General features: G+C 50.5%; 1 protein-coding gene across 10 annotated transcripts in view; it reads left to right on the forward strand.

Annotated features, from left to right (window-relative positions):
• Nucleotides 1–16680, forward strand: part of MVB12B (multivesicular body subunit 12B) — a 188894-nt gene that overhangs the window by 104645 nt on the left and 67569 nt on the right. For all 10 annotated transcript variants that reach the window (XM_023628891.2, XM_070251263.1, XM_070251260.1 and 7 more), the window contains one exon: nt 7406–7500. In XM_023628891.2, coding sequence (XP_023484659.1) covers nt 7406–7500 — 95 coding nt within the window. The remainder of the gene's footprint in view (nt 1–7405; nt 7501–16680) is intronic.

Raw genomic sequence — 16680 nt, forward strand, 5'->3', positions numbered from 1 at the left:
CCCCTAGGACTTAGGGGCTGTTCTGGTTGGAATTCCCCAGTTACCCAACAGATTTTGGAATCATAATCCATCATTTGCATCAAGTGTCAGGAATTGTTGGCTTCTGATTGTCAGTCCCTTATTCCAGTGGCCCAAGGCCTACGGGGGATGGTACCAGAAGGTCTCCATCTAGGGCCGCCCTAGGTGGAGCCGGTTTCCTGAATCCTTGGGTTTACTTCTCCTTGATCTGCTGGTGAGCTTCATGAACTCTCTTAAAATCTAAAACACACTTCTCTGCCCACAGAGTGATCAACAAGTTGGGGCCCATTGAAATGGCGCCACTTGGAATTGCTGTCCTCGGGGGTACCAGTGGCCATCGTGCTCTTGGACGTCTCAGTTTGGTGGATGCTTTCAAGCACTTACTCATTCTGTAACTCCCTTGGCTTGGGTGCTCCAGAAGCGCTGAGCGTCTAGTGTCCACGGTCTACTGAAGCTCCTGGCTTCTTCCTTCCTTCCTCCTCTAGTAACGCCTGGGATCACGTTGGGGCGTTTCTTTAATCTCATCAGATGATCAGCTTATGGGAAAGAAGCCAAAGAGTTTGGGTTAACCGATCACAATTCCAAGTGTAAAACTAAGGATTTGATATCTTTTCTCACTAGATGCTATGGTAATCGACATGGGCTCTGGCCACTGTAGTCTTTTAAAATATTTTAAGTGACTGTGAAGTCTCTTATCAGAGTTATACCATAATTTTTTAACCAGTCCCCTATTAGTTGATATTTAATTTGATTCCAGTTTTTGGCTTTATAAGCAACACCATGATGAATGTATTTACTGCTTATGTAAAAACATCCATGAGTCAGAAATAGTTGTATTTTCTAAACCGTTAACCAGCCGCGTCCTGGGCATGAGGAGGAGACAAATAGGAAGCGTTCCTGTAAGTTTCTCAGAATTATCTCTAATTACCTGTCAGAAACAGATCCATTCATTCACTCAGAAAGTGTTGGGTAATCCTGTGTGGTTCTCCCCAGTGTTTTTTAAGTGCCCACTGGGTGTGGGGCTATGGTGGAAAGAGAGAGTGAACTGGAGATGGTGTTCTGTGACACGTAAACTAATCAGATAGTCCTGTGGTGTGGGAAGGACTCTGCAGAAAGGAGGGTGTGGCGTGTGAGAGCAGCTGGAGATGGGGTGCTTCCTCTGGTGGGTGGTCAGGGCAGGAATCTGAGGGGTGGCCTTTCTGAGGAGGAGGAGCCAGCTTCTGGAGAGCTGGGGAACAGTGTTTCAGGCAGAGAGAACAGCAAGTGCAAAGGCCCCGAGGCAGGAATGAGAGTGAGGGGATGGAGGGACAAAAAGCAGCTGGTGAGGTTGGAGGATGTAAGTGCAGAGGTCATGAACCAGATGAGGTCAGAGAGGGGGGATGGGCCAGAATTGGCAGGACTGCACAACCATGGGGCGGTTTAGATTTCATTCTAATGCAGAGGGAGGGTGCCAGTGGGTTTTTTTAAGTGTCTGATTTCTTTTTGTTGTAATTTTTTTTAAGATTGGTACCTGAGGGGCTGGCCGGTGGCACAGCAGTTAAGTGTGCACATTCTGCTTCGGTGGCCCGGGTTTCACAGGTTCGGATCCCAGGTGCAGACATGGTACCGCTTGGCAAGCCATGCTGTGGTAGGCGTCCCACATATAAAGTGGAGGAAGATGGGCACAGATGTTAGCTCAGGGCCAGGCTTCCTCAGCAAAAAGAGGAGGATTGGCAGCAGATGTTAGCTCAGGGCTAATCTTCCTCAAAAAAAAAAAAAAAAGATTGGTACCTGAGCTAACATCTATTGGCAATCTTTTTTTTTCCTTCTTATTTTCCCTGAAACCCCCAGTACATAATTGTATTTTTAGTTGTGGATCCTTCTGTGGGACCCACCTCAGCATGGCCTCATGAGTGGTGCCATGTCTGCGCCCAGGATCTGAACCGGCGAAACCCTGGGGCCGCTGAAGCGGAGTGCAGGAACTTAACCACTCGGCCACGGGGCCGGCCCCACCAGTGGGTTTTGTAATGGCTCTGTACGGAGGCCCTCGTGAGCAGGACTCTAAAATAATGCCAGGGATGGCAGGAACAGGGAGAATCAGAATAGGAGTTCCGCATGGAACTGTAATAGGAATTTTATCCTTGTGCGTGCTCACCACACGCCTGGTTCTGCGTTGTCTGCTCTGCCTGCGTTGTAGCGAGCTGTGCACTACGAGGCAACACACCCTCAGGGAAGGGCACTGGCTCCAGGTGGCACTGGGATGTGAACCCATTTTGGGTGGACTCTGAGGTCAGTGCCCTTAACCACTACAACGGCTCTGCCTCCCTGGGTACGTGGTTGGGCCATCGGTTGTCCGTTGCTTTTCCCTTTATAGCATATTACAGGGACCGTGACCTGTCAGGGTCACCAAGCTAGTAAGTGGCAGAGGTGTTGAGTCCCTGGCATCATCGGTTTCGAAAGGGTCTTCGGGATGGACCCTGTGTTCCTGGTTGAGCAGTCTCATTCAGTGTGCCTCAAGAAGGTACGTCAGGGTAACTTAAGGTGGTCACGGTAACCTGCAGGGGATGCATGCACTAACCTTTCTGTTAAGTCCTGCTGCCTCATCTCTGAAGGCCTCCGTTTTCTGTTCTGTTAAATGAAAATAATGGATGGTTCCTATCTGGAAAGGCTGCCGGGAGGGTTAGGCAGGGCAGTGGAGGGGAAGGAACCCAGCCCCGTGCCTGGCAGGCGGGTCTCCACCAGCTGCCGGGAACTGAATCTCATTTCGCTCTGAGACTCAGCTGATTGCAGAGCGGTCCTGCCTGCCCGTCACTTTCACCTAATCTGAGGCGGCAGCGCCCCGGGGCCACTTCTCCGTCAGCAGGTGGCATCTTTCGATTTAACCACAGGTGATCTTTCCCCTCGGCCCAGACTGCCCATTCTCAATTCACAGGAGGCCTTGGTGTGCCTCTTCTTCCTCCTGTCACGTGTCCCCTCCTTCCTGTGTCCAGCAGAAGAGGCTGTTTGCAGCGTGGGGAGCTCTTCTCCCTGAGGCTCCCTCTGGTCAGGGTCTTTCCCACTCCTGTTCTCGGAATGCTCCGCACACTCGCTCTCGCATCAGCTGGCGTGTTTGGTAACTTGATTTCAATCCAACAGATTCCTATTGAGCAATTACTCTGTGAAAGACATAGGCAGGCCTGTGACTTAAATTCGCTTTTAATTTCATATTCATTGCATCAGCCACACATTGTCTGTTGCATGAGATCAGAAGCTTTCTTTTTTTCCCCCCTTGTAAATTCCTGGTTGCTGCCACCACTGATTTCTTACGTCATACCTGTTTCCTGTCACGGAGAGGAGTAGGGTGCATAGTGTAAGGAGTTTCCCGGAGACCCCTTGATGTAACGGAAAAAAAATACATGCAGAAATGAAACAATGGAGGCAACCGCAGTTCACGTACATAATGGACTAGGTTCAACACTTGATTTGGTCAGCCGGTGTTCGGAAATTGTATGTTCTAGGGTGGAAATTGTCCAAGAAAGTGGGATACAAAATGGATGAGATTTGACCCAGCTCTCGAGGAGGTCACAGTCATGTTAGGGAGACAGGCTTCTTTTGGATGAATACAGCATAGTGTGATAACTGGAGTGAGATAGGACATACAGGCACTGAGTCTAGCCTGGGACAATTCCAGGGAAGTTTCAACAAAAGAGAGATTTCTTAGGTGGGGTCTTGAAGGATGAATAGGAGTTTGGAGAGTAGGTAAAGGAGAAATGGAGATTCTAGGAAGAGAGAGCAGCGTGGATAAAGAATCAGGCATGAAAAAACATGGCATGTTCAGAGATTCACAAGCCTTTCGCTCCTCCTGGTGGAGGGAGAAGTCAGCAGTGACAAGAGAGGGAGACAGGAGAGGTGCGCTGGTGTGTGAGGACGGCTAAAACCGTACGGATGGATGTGAATTAGGTTGTCCAGGGAAAGTGTGTGAAGTGAGGAGAGAGCTAAACCAGAACCCTTGCAAACGGCAACCTTTAAAAAGTTGAAGGAGGAGCCAGAGAGGAACATCTGTGAGGAAGAAAGAGAACAGGCCAGGGGAGGGAGAGTTGCAGAGTGGTCGGCCAGGCAAACTGTGACGCCGGGAGAGGCAAGAAAGTTCAGCCCAGGATGTCCATGGCGGGTGTGGGACAGCTAGGGAGCCAGCACCTTGATTTCTCTGGTTTGTATATACTTCTTTTTTAAGTCCTGTGTGCCATAGAATTTTCCCGAAACTGCTCATTTCGAGGGTTGCAGCAGGTCATTCGACAGGAATTGTTAAGGGTCTGCACACAGTAGGTGCTGAGTAACTGTTTGCAGTTTCATGATAATCTCCATCATCATTTGCTGCCCCCTTCCCATCTACCATAGCATCTCACTTTCCCACGGGGAGGCACTCTTTTAAAATTACAAATTGCATCTTGTCACGTCTCTTCTTAAAAGAAGTCTGTCCTTCAGGATAAAATCAGAACTCACGCAGGGTGCTGAGTGCTGTGGCCCCTGTTCAGCCTGGTCCCTCGCCCTCTCTCTGGCCTTCAGGCTCTGGCCACCCTGGCCTCCTTCCAGGCCTGCCCTCCCAGAATTCCTGCTGCCTAGGAGGCTGGCCGCAGAGCCTCAGGCACTGCTGCTCCTCCCTGGCACACCCCGTGGCCTGCCCATCCTCGCTTCTCCACCCACCCGGCACTTCCTCAGGGAAGCCTCCAGGAGCATCACTCCCCCCACCAGTGCTTCCTGCTTTCTGTGCGTGATTGCATTTGTAAGCTACTCTTGGTTCCCGTAACCTTGTGGACATTTTCATGTCCCCCTGCTGCAAGGTGAGCTCTGCCACAGCAGGGGCCCTGCCTGACCTCTGACCACTGAATGGCTGGGTTGGCCCCGTTTTCTCCTCTGGCTCAGGTTGGCCTCTTTGCTGTCATCCGTGCCTGCCCGTCTAACACCCTGCCTCCTCCTGAACCTTCCCGAATGCCTCCAGCCCCCAGAGGAGCTACCACCCAGCCCAGATGTTTGGTGTCCTTGGTTGGGTTGGCTGTACCTTTTTAGGGCTTTCAAAGCTTAGAAATCTTAGGGTGTGGCGGGCCTGAAGCGCACTTCTTCCCCTGGCTCCTGGCAGTCCCCTCCTTGGTCAGGTGGGTGCAGTAACGGCACCTGGCCCCGGCCAGCTTCCTGGATGTGCAACCAGTACAGTCCCACAGAGCCCCGTGCTCAGAAGGGCCCCACGCTTGGTTTAATGCTCTGCTGTCATTGACTTGAAATTCTTAACCATATTTGACCTAGGGCCCCACGTTTTCATTTTGCACTGGGCCCTGTGTGCCGTGTCACCAGGGCCTGTACCTGCCTCATCAGGGCCATGTGAGGAGCCCAAAGTGAATTCGTGAGATCTGCATACCCCAGGGCGCAGTGCACGGCGAGCACTCTCTGCAGGGTCACCTGTCATCATTGTAGCTCTGCTCAACCACAACCACAGTCGATAATTCATTCTTCTGTTTGCTCGGCTCCATTGACTGAGTGCTGTGGTCAGAGCATTGATCAATGGCTGTAAAGCCTTCTGCAGCTGCTTGCACCCTCTCCGGCCTCCCAGCCCTGGCCAGTCTTCAGAGTCACTGCTGGAGCTTATTAGAAATAGATTTCTGGGCTAGCCCCCAGGCCCATGGAACCGGCCTCCCCAGGGTCAGGGCCGTGAATCTGTATCGTTAGCAATTTCCCGGGTGGCTCTGCCTCTTCCGTCTGTGCTGTGATGTGTGGAACAGAGTTGGGAACCTTCATCCCAGGGGATAGAACCCAGACCTCTCGGTGTGGCATTTGGCGTCCTTTGCAGGCCAGCCGCCTGCCTTTCCAGCATCTTTTCCCATGTGTACCGTTAACCCTGCACCAGAGCGTTGGCTTGCCCTGACTCCCTGGTGAGTCCCTCTTACTCCTTTAACACTCACGTCCTCCTCTGAGAAAGTGTCACTGGAAGCCCCGTCCCCTTAATCAGAAAGTGTGGTTCTTTCCTTTCATGTTCACTCAGCGCCTGATTTCGTTCTCTGAGCACATGTCATGGTGCCCAGTGATTTGTTCCTGCACCTTCTTCCCTGTAATCTGCGAGCTTCTTCAGGGAGCCCACCTGCACATCCTTAGGTAGCATCAGCAATGAGCAGACCATGCAAGGTCACTGCGGCACGTCAGAGGGCCCTATGGATACTTCTCCATGCGCTGTGTCTGCTGGTCCCCCCGCAGCCCTGAGCGCACAATCGGTGCTCAGGAAAGCCCACTGCATCAGTGCACAGGTGTTTGCGGTCCATGCTCGCTCTGTGCCGGCAAACCGAGGGCAAACCCAGCCCTTGGCTCCCGTGTCATCCCCGGAGGCCCCTGCTCGCTCTGGCTCTGTGGGAAGAGGCTCTGCCTGGAGAACGTTTCCTCCCAGGAGTCTGTACGTGCAAGAATCATTCAAGGAGGTCGTGCCTTTGTTGTGTGAAAAAGGTGACGTGTAAACCTTAAAGCTTTCTTTATGTAATAAGTGCTCCGTCCCCCGGTCTCTTCCCTTCTGGAAATGACTGAGTGTAATCAAAGCTCAGGCTACAGAGTTGTTTCAAACCACCCCCAGTCATGCCAAGAAGAGGGATTTTTGTTTTTCCTCCCAGACCTGTTGAGTCTTAAATACTTTTCCTGTTATTTCAATCTTACTTTTCTGCATTTGCTGTGGGCAGCTGATGACCACACCAAGTGGTGATTTGCTTTTGATGGAATGCTCACTCAATGCTGTGTGCATTGTGGACTTTAAGGCCCGACACCTGCGCTGTAAGAGACAGCACTGGACTGAGCGGAGGCGCTTTCCTCAGTACCTAGTATGTGCTTCCCACCCGAGGGGAACACACAGACATGGCAATTCAGAGGAATGTGCCATTCTGATTCTCAGTGGTCAGCACTTTCCTGGACTCACATGGCAATGATAATACCCAACACCTTCCTTCACAAAGTGCTTTCTGTGCTGCTGTCCTCAGCGGCCCTCCGGGACAGGTATGGAAGTCATTGGATGGATAATGGAACCAAGATGGTGGGACAAACCCAGGCTCATTTTCAGAGCTTGAGTGTTCTGGTCCCACTGGTGTATTTTGCCCAGTGGGCAGAGTCTGGACTGAATTGCCCATCTCCTTAAAGCACCTTGGACGTGCCATAAGGCTTGGGAAACCCTTTCTTCCTCTTGGATGTCCTTCCTGGTATGGAAAAAGGTGGCTGCTGATTTCTGGAAACTTTTGAATTCCTTGAGGGGACTCGAGCTGCTGGGGAAGTCCTGCTCACCAGGATTAGCGGGCACTCCTCCTGCTCGGTGCTCCCGTGGGCTGTCGAGGGGCCAGGTGCTTTCTGCGCCTTGGGGAACGCTCATGCACACTGTAACCTCCTTTTTCTCCTGTCTCTTTCTCAGGCACATCTCTCTAACGCTGCCTGCTACCTTCCGAGGCAGGAACAGCACGCGCGCCGACTATGAGTACCAGCACTCCAACCTGTATGCCATCTCAGGTAGGTGGGGCCGCTGCTAAGGACCAGCCACCGCGTCTGCGACCCGGGCACCACCTCCCTCTGCCTGCTTCCAGGCTTCTAACGGCACCTGTCTGTCTTACCTCTCTTTCTTTCCCTGCAAGGGGCCTGTTCCCTGCGGGCACCAGGCCTTCCCTCTCCTTTGCGTCACCGCCACGCTTAGAGAAGGGCCAAATACTCAGCATGTTTGGAAACTAATGATGAAAAACAATGTGTGGATTTCACAAGCTTGAAGGGAGGTTTCCAGAGAATAGTCACTGCGTTGTTCACCTGCCAGATCCAGGGCTGGGTTCCCAGGGGGACTGAGGCCCCGTCCCCTCGCCCTCCCGTATCCAGGTCTGTCCTCACCTCTCATTTCCCAAAGCCAGGTTTGTGGCCAGAAGTTACACTGGCGTTCTCCCCTCACACCCCCATCGTGTGAGTCTGTGATTTCTGAACGCAGCCTGGAAATGGACAGTGTTACCTTGGCAGGACCTTCGCCAGTCCCAGTTCCCTTTCACCTTTGCCCAGGGAGGGGAGAACTTATGAGCCTTATTACAGAACTGAGATTCATTAGGTGCCTGGCCGTGCAGGTGACTTGCTAAGAGGCACGGAAACCCACAAACTGGCCTCCGATTATACCGGGCCTCCGGTCGGGGGTGTTTGTACGTAAGGGGGAAGTGGCAAATCGGTGCCACTTACCCGTGCACGCCCTTAATGGTGAGTGACATTTTGAACACGGGAACATGGCATTCATTCATGTACCATAATGAATCGGTTATTTAAAAGGTAATCTTTTTTTTCTAAAAATTGCAACTTCAGGTTACTAAATAGACGAAATAGAACAATGGTATAATTCTTGTCAGTATTAGTTTCTCTTGTTATGATCACTCCCTAATAGGTTTGGAAGTATAAGCAAAAGCCAGTTGTTCCATTTCTGGGTGGCACTCCTGTTGGGGGAAGGGCAGAAGACGGATGTTCTTAAAGCCCGCGTCCTTGGCCACACTCCAGGAGCCAGGCTCCCGAAGGGTAGAGGGAACACGTTGTCTGAGAAAAGCATCTCCTGGGAGAGTTTCTTTTGTGCTGCGGCTGTTTCAGCAGAGTCGACAAGGAGCATAACAAGTGTGGAAAGATGACCTATTTTGTAGAAAAGCTGAATATTTCCCCAGATGCTTAGTGGCAGAGTGGTGCAAAAACAGGCCTGTGAAACCCAGCAGGGCGACCCCATCCCTAATGCACGTAAGGAGAGCTCAGTCAGAGCAGATGACTGCTTTCCTCCAGCTTGCAAATCTTTCTCCAGCCCCGGGGGTTCGTCCACCTCCCCCTTACCTGGGTTCTCTGATGGCTTTCCCAGCTGTTGGCGTTTCTGCGGAAAAGGGCCCACAGAGTGAAACCTCCTCTGGTTTGGCAGGAATGTTCCTGTCTGCCTCTGGACCGCTGCTTCCTTGCCCCACAGCTTTGATGAGGTGTTGTCTGGGTTCATTTCAGCTGCTAGTTTAGCAACGCCGAGGTAACAGCCTCAAGACACAGGGGAGGCCATTCAGAAACTTCCTGTTACGTTTATGTAAGTGGCCCGTTGCTTAGATTTTATCTTCCAGAGGTAGTTGAGGCTGCAGCCCATGGCAGCAGGCAGCTCAGGCCTCCTCCGAGGCTGCAGGCACCAAATTGCTCTGCCAGGGTCCAAGCCGGCTTTGTTGTGATGCTGCCAGAAATATCCCGCAGGACCCACCGGCTCCATGAAGCCTGCAAGCTCAGCACTGGGCAGCCGGGGTGTAGCTGGGAAGCCTGCCCGCCCACCCACCGGCAGCCTGCCTGTGAGCCGCTCTGGCTGGAAGGGCGCAGAGACCGCCCCCTCCCCTGTACCATCAGTACTTGGCGCTGAGTGGCACATCTCAGTTTGGTACTGCGAAGGTAAGGTTTTGATGGTTCGTTCCAACAACAGTCAAGGCAGAGTGTGCCCCAGGCCCTAGCCCTTGCCCCGTGCTGGATGCCACGCTAGCTGGAGCTCTGCTGGTAATGAAATGAATCATCAAACTCTTCTCCTTCTGAATGGGCTCAGGCACACGCTCACTGCAGGCTTCAGGGGCTAAGCTTTTGGGGCAGTCTCCTGGTGTGCTCTGGTTCGTTCCTGAAAACATTCGATTACCGCTCCCCTAGTCTGCAGTCCCTTCCTAGGATGAGTATATTTCCAAACAATGGAATGAGAAATTTAAAAAGCAGCCCACATTTAATTTGTATGTGTGGTTATTAAAGTGATATTTACTTTTAAATGTTTTCCCGAGGGCATACCTGTTAATATATCCCTTCTCCGGTACCTTTCACTCAGATAGTTCGTCTCTGTCATGCCTGCAGGGGGAGAGAGGCTGCTCAGAGCCACTGGAGAACCCAGTGGAGACAGCGTGTAGCTCTGTCCTCGCACACGGAGGTGCTCCTGAAATGTTTATGGAAGGGAGGGAGGGAGGAAGAGAAGCGTTTAGCCCAGTGTCTACCTTGCCCAGGAACACCCTCTGTGACCTCTGGGGCAGGTGATCATCCTGATTTGCTGCTCGAATACCCCCAGTGTCTGGGGCCACCACCTCCTACCAGCCTATTCTGTTCCTTGTTCTCCTGGGGTCTGTCTCTCTGTACGTTCATACCCATCCAGCCATTTGGGATACTGTGCTTATTCCATCAGTCAGAATGTGCCCACTGTTCTCCACAGTCCAGCCAAGAGTTCTGTCTTGCACACAGAAGTGGGGTCAGGAACTTCTGACTCAGTGCTGACATCCTGAGAGCTGTGTCCCTTGCTCTGTCACCTTGTACCCGAGTCAGAACGGCCAGGAAGCACACCTTCGATCCTCACCCTTCCTCCTCCAGGAATTTCTCCTAGAAAATACTTACAGATGTGCAAAAACATTTATCCACAAGGATGAGCTCTGCTGTTTTTTAAAAGTAATGCTCCAGAAAGGGGGGTGGGGGTGGCCTCGTGGTGTAGTGGTTAAGTTTGCGTGCTCTGCTTTGGTGGCCTGGGGTTCATAGGTTCAAATCCCAGGCCTGGACCTACACACCATTCATCAAGCCATGCTGTGTTGGTGTCCCACATACAAAATAGAGGAAGATGGGCACAGATGTTAGCTCAGGGCCAATCTTCCTCACACAAAAAAAGGAGGGGGGGAGCTATCCTAAAAGTCTCAAAGGCAAGTGGTTTAATTATGAAACATCCATACAATGGCCTTAATTTTTCAAGCATCCAAAAATGACGATTTAGATAAAAAAGATGTGCATGAATATTGTTAAGTGACAACCAGAATGTGCAATGTGATCTCATTTTAAAAAGTATGTCCAAAGGTCTGAAAAGGTCCAGGCCAAGGTCTTTACTGTGGCTTCCACTGCTCTTTTCTTCTTTCTTCCTTCTTTGCAGTGTCTCAGTTTTCTATGATAGCGGGTGTCGCTTTTGTAGTAGAAACGTAGACCTGACGTTAATCTGGCGTGTCCTTGGTAAGCCTCGCTGGCCCCAGCGATCGCCTTGTTTTGTCTGAATGCTCACAGGCCTCCTGACTCATAATATGCTTTCGGATTCTACTGGAAATCAGTTCCAGGCCACAGATCAATAATTTTCTCCGTGTGCCTTTTTGAGAAGATGATTTTTCTCTGTTGTCCGGTTCCCTGGAACCTCCTGTCCACTGACCTTCCTTAGTGACCACCACCTGCAGTTCCAACCCCACCTTTCATGGTCCATGGGCCCTCCAGACGCCGACTGAGCCTGGAAGCCCCTGACTGCTCGAGGCCTCTCCTCACCATTTTTGCTCCTCAAATCCCCCATCACCATGTTATTCTACTCTTTAGGGTTTGAGGATGATTTTCCTCGAAAGAGGAGATGGAAATAAAAGGGTGGGTGCCCGGCTCGGCTCACTCTGTTAGCTGTGCACACTAGGGTTAGCAGACCGCTTTTGAAGTTATTCTTGCTTTTGATAAATGCCAGCTATGGGCTCCGTGCTTTCTGGTGATGGTCTAGCTGGTGTCCACCCCTTAGTTGTGTGCCTTCCAGATCTTTCCTCCTGGGAGGGCCTCTTCAGGGCCATGTTGATTTCCCTAGAGTCTACCCCCAACCCCCGCTCCCATGTTTCCTCATCAGGCATCTTCGTGGCTGTTAGTTTTCTTTTTAAGAATATCTTCTTTCCCCTTGAAAAGTCTTCTATTTTAGTCCCTGATGATAGCCTCCTACCTTATTTTTTTCCTTAGAATTTTTTTTAGAAGTTTAGATGTCTGACCATTCATTCCTTTCTACGCCACCTATTCCAGAACTATTTAAAGTAATTCCAAAAATACATGTAATGACATGAAAATGGAAATGACAAAATAAGAGTGAAGGGAAATCCAGGCTGGAAACGTAGAGGGCAGCTGTGGGCGGTCTCGCAGGAAGGGGCGTCTAGGTCTGCGTCTGAGTCGGGGCAGTCTCTGGATGAGATGGAAACAAGCGAATGCCTGGGAAGAAGCTAACTCTTCCTGGTCCTGAATTCGTCCTCATAAAGAGGGCCCTATAAGATGCTGCGGACCACAGAACAGCCTCTTTGCGGTGAATTTGATAAGAACAGCCTGTATGCCCGTGTATGGGGTGGGGGGTTCACTCATGTCTGAATCCCTAAAATGTTTGCAAGTTGAATGAGATGTTGTGCTGGGCGTCATGTACCTTAGGGGCTGGAGAGCTTGGGGGGTGTCAGGAAAGAGTGGCTCCCCTACCTCCGGTCCAACCTGAGGCTCTCACCTGGCCCAAGGCTCCCTGTCAGGAGCGGCTCAGCCCAGAGGTGCCCAGGATTGCTGTTTCTAACCACAGAATGGCTCTTGTCCGTCTTCTGGCAGGTTTTACTTAATGAACAGGTGACAGGAGGCATGGGAAACCACCCTGCGCTATTCTTGTGTTTTTCTTCTTGTTATGAACTGATTTATACCTCCAAGTGAAGAATTTTTACCAAAGATAACTTATTTTTCTCCCTTTGGAAAAAATTGACACAGTAGTGTAAGATAGTAAAATTAAGCAGGTGCATATTAAAACCGGCATGTAATAAACCAAAAGTCTCCAGCAGCCCATGAACTCAGGACGAGCCACAGTGCAGAAATACCATGAAGCTCACAGGTGCAGGCAGCCAGGGCTCAGTTTCTTCTCCTTTTAGTACACAGGCGGACTGCCTTGCTGACATCTTCATTTCTCCATCAGCATTAGGCTGACCCTGTAATTGACTGTGCACACCGTCACTTTCGAGAAGGAAAGGGGCACACCGTTGTACCAGGACAAAAGCCGTACCCTGGAGCCCTCCCGGCAGACTGCGGGGTGTGGTCACCCTGCCTTCAGCTTTTTTGTTTTTTTTCAGTTTTCTTTTTGATTGCTGGAAAAGCCATCTTTTTGGCCTCCACAGCTGTTCCCTCTTAAAAACCAGTTCCCTTTCAAGATGTTTGACACCAGGAAGCATGTGTGAGCGTGGACAAGCCTGAGTCCATCGGCTCATCACTCTGGCGCACGACACGCGTATGGAGAAAAGGACGATTTTATCTGAAACACAGAACCACGTACAAGCCGTGTAACTCTGACATCAGACCAGGAAAGCACAAAGCAATTAAAAATAATTAATGATTTCTGAGTATCAGCCTTCTCCATGCAGTTTTAATCTAGTCCTCATTTAAATTGGAAGATGGACATTTAATTATCAGTATTATGAAATTCATGATTTATCTATTTCATCCAATTGGATAAAATTTCTGCCACCAGCTCTTCGTCTTATTATGAAAAAAAATCTGTATATTTTTACAGTATGATCATTTAAAAACTCATCTGCAGCCTACCAACCAATTATAAACGTATTTTCCTTTCAATCGTAGGGATTGGGTTATTTCTGTCTTTTAATTAGGAAAAGAACCTCACCTGGAAAATGCGAAAATCAACTTAATACTTTAATGATCCTAAAACATTGGGTTGGAAAACGAAGGCTAAAAGACTCACCCAATAGGGTGCTCGAGAAATGCTGTGCTTTTTCTGTGTCAGGTGTCCTAGCCAACAGCTGCTCCTCGTGTGTTCATGGTGTCATGCTGCAGAATTTGCATCCGCATTCTGCATGTGTGTGCCCAAGGTTCTCCGTTCTCCATATTTGGGGGGGGTGTCAGCTCGTGCGTGGGTTGATTATGTTCCTGATAACCCTGAATGAGGGAAAGCTGCTGTCTTCCAGTGGCAGCCTCTGAGCAACGATGCTAGTCAGCCTCTCGTTCACAGGTACCCCCGTGGCCTTTGTCTTCAGTGGACATGTTCGTGTGGCGTTCACGGCCTTGTATTTCAGACTCCTGGATCCCTCTATCCTCCACTGAGGATTTTCATAATCACCAAGACTGGTTGGAGAGGTGGTGGACGAGTGTGTGGGAGGATAGCAAGGATCGGTTTGGTGCAGCCACAGATAATAGCATATGGGGAGAATTCCTGAATGAAGTGAAAAAATATTTATAATAATGGTGCTCAAATCAAGGAGGAAATAAGTCATTTTAAAGGCATATACGTTTTTATCATCACCTCTAACAGCCGTTGCGTCCCCTTGTCTATCCATCTATTCTTGCCCTGACTGACAACAAAATCGAGTACAAAGAAAAATATAAGAAAGAGAAGAAATGAATGGGAGCGGATGGGGAATTGATCGCGTAGTGTATTTGTATATCCTGATGTAAAAGGTACCGTTGACAGGTGGCCAGGTTTGCTCTGTACACAGCCATGTGTGTGCTGTCAGGCGCACGCACGCTGCCTTGTTTCGATTGATGAATTGCCTGCTTTCTTGATTAAACCTTCCGTCACTTAAGAAACAAAAAGCCTGTGTTTAGATGGCAGAGTGGGACATGTCAAAAAAATCTGTCTCCTTTACCTTTGTGCAGATGTTGGGCACAGACTGTAACATGTATTATTAAAATGAATGTGGCATTTACTGTGCATTATTCCTTTCCTGGGAGAAAGGACTGTAAATTATATGCTAATAATAAGCTTTAACCCTTTCGAAATGCAAAAGATTTAAGAGTGCAAATATTCATGTAGGCCTGGCTAATTGGATGTGCTTTTATACATCCGCGTGCTAGCCGTGTCACCGAAGTTAATGAACAGCGTGTGCAGGCGGGCGCCTGGGGAACGTGTGCCTCGCCTCCCGGAGGTGTTCCTCGCTGCGAGGGCCTCCTCTAGGCTTTCACAGAGAGATCTAGACCCCGAGACCCCTCAGCTGGGCTCCGGATCATCTTACTACGGGTTAAGTCCATAGCCACATCTAGTTCCCCAGCGAGTCACCTGGAGCTGAGCGTCAAGGGTGGTCCTCTCTTCAGTCTCCTGCGTCCCCTCTTATGAGGCTGGCTGGGCCCGGCCTGGCAGATACCAGGTGTCGGTGCTTCCCTCCTACTTGGCTGTCTTCCTGGACCTGGCTTATCTAGCCTCCGTCCAGTTGCCCAGGTGGCAGACTCATCTCCCCAAAGCACAGCTCCTCAGATCAAACCTTCATGCCCGACCCAGCCCGCTGCCCACTGCCCGCTGTATTAATTCATACCTCACCTGCCCAGCGTTGAGGCTGTCGGTGGCCACTCTCCACCTGTCCGGTGTCTTCTCGTCTTTTCTCTTCACCTGTGCCCACCAGTTTGCGTCAGTCCTGTGTCCTCACCTTTGTGTTTCTCTCTGCATTTGTCCCTGCGGCCCAGTGGCCCAAACTGCCTCACCTTCTCCTCCTCTCTTCTCGCCATCTTTGAAGGCCTGTTCCCCAACTGCTTCTTCCACAAAGCTCTTCTGATTCCCTTCCAGGTGGGGCTGTTCCCTTCCTGCTTTACTCCCACACCACTCTGTGTGGGAGAGATTTCACCTGTGAGCACCTTGAGCCAGAAGAGACTATGTTTAGAGAGGATGGAGGCTGCCTTCAATCATTTTGAATCAAGGAGGATGTAATTGAAGGCGAAGAGAAGGATTGTTTACTCCTCTGTTCATTCAGGAGGCACAGAGAGCTGCCATGTGCCGGGCCCCGTATTCCCTCCCGAGGACAATGGGAAGCCCGTGGAAGAAGGTTCAGCATGTGACTGATGGCATTTGGAGTCAGAAGCAGTCTGGCCATCACACAGAGTCACCGTGAATGGCCGCACAGGTTGTGTAATGCACAAAATGTGTGACTAGCTCCCCTGCTAGACCTGTGCAAAGGCCCTGCATTATGTTACCTTGGGGAAGTCACTCAATGCTAGTTATTCATACCTGTAAAATAATGCACTCCCTTCCCAGGATTGTCATGAGGATCCAGGGTCTATAAGAACATTCTGTAAAACAAGAAGCAGTGAAGGAATGTCAGCTTCTCTCCATGTTCATCTCCCCTCCAGGACTGTGATCAGAGTTGGAGCCCAAAGATTTGCTGAGAATTATCACTCAGGACACTGGCTCGTGCCCAGCATGGTCTTCATCTCCTTAGCCCTGTGCCCCTTACATAATTTCATATATAAGGTGACTTCTCCAGAATCAGAGCGCTCTGAGTGCTCAGCGAGAATTTCTTCCTCAGTCCAAAGAAACTTGTGATCCAGGCTCTCTGGCCTGGCTCAGCTTGGCACCCCCTGGAAGCCGGGATATGCTGTCACCCATCGTCACTCAGAAGTGGGCGACTTTCCGTGGCAAGCAGCCCACGAGCCCTTTCCCGGGAAGGTGGCAGAGTGATGGTGTGGGGGCAAGAAGGAGGGAGGCGCTTGGCAGAGCGAGCCAGCACCTTCTATAAAATCTTCCAATGTGCTTTTGGTTTTTTTGGAGGAGAAGTGCGGCTTTCTGCTCCAGGCATTCATTTCTGCTTTCCCTGTGCTCCACGGGTAGGAGAAAGTTAAGACTTTTTCCAGTTTCGTCATCATGAATAATAAAAATATTATTAGGTGACAGATACTTCAGTACTCTTAAAAGGGTGGCCACGCTCCCGCTGTGCTCTCCTTCTCTCGTTGGCTTTTAAGCACGGCAGAGTTGAGGCGGCCGTGGTTTGGTGGCCCACATCCCCCTCTACAATCTGAGAGCGAGGGCCGGTGGGGGCACCAGCACAGGAGCCAGAAAAGCTGGGTTCAGGCCCTGGTTCTCCCACTCCCTAGCCCAGTAACCCCAGGCAAGGCACGAAGCCTTTCTGGATGCAAATTCCCGCGTCTCTCAATATCAGTAATTGCAATAACATCAGTGATTTAAACGTA

The sequence above is a fragment of the Equus caballus genome, chromosome 25 (genome assembly GCF_041296265.1).
Source record: "Equus caballus isolate H_3958 breed thoroughbred chromosome 25, TB-T2T, whole genome shotgun sequence".
Lineage (NCBI taxonomy): Eukaryota > Metazoa > Chordata > Mammalia > Perissodactyla > Equidae > Equus > Equus caballus.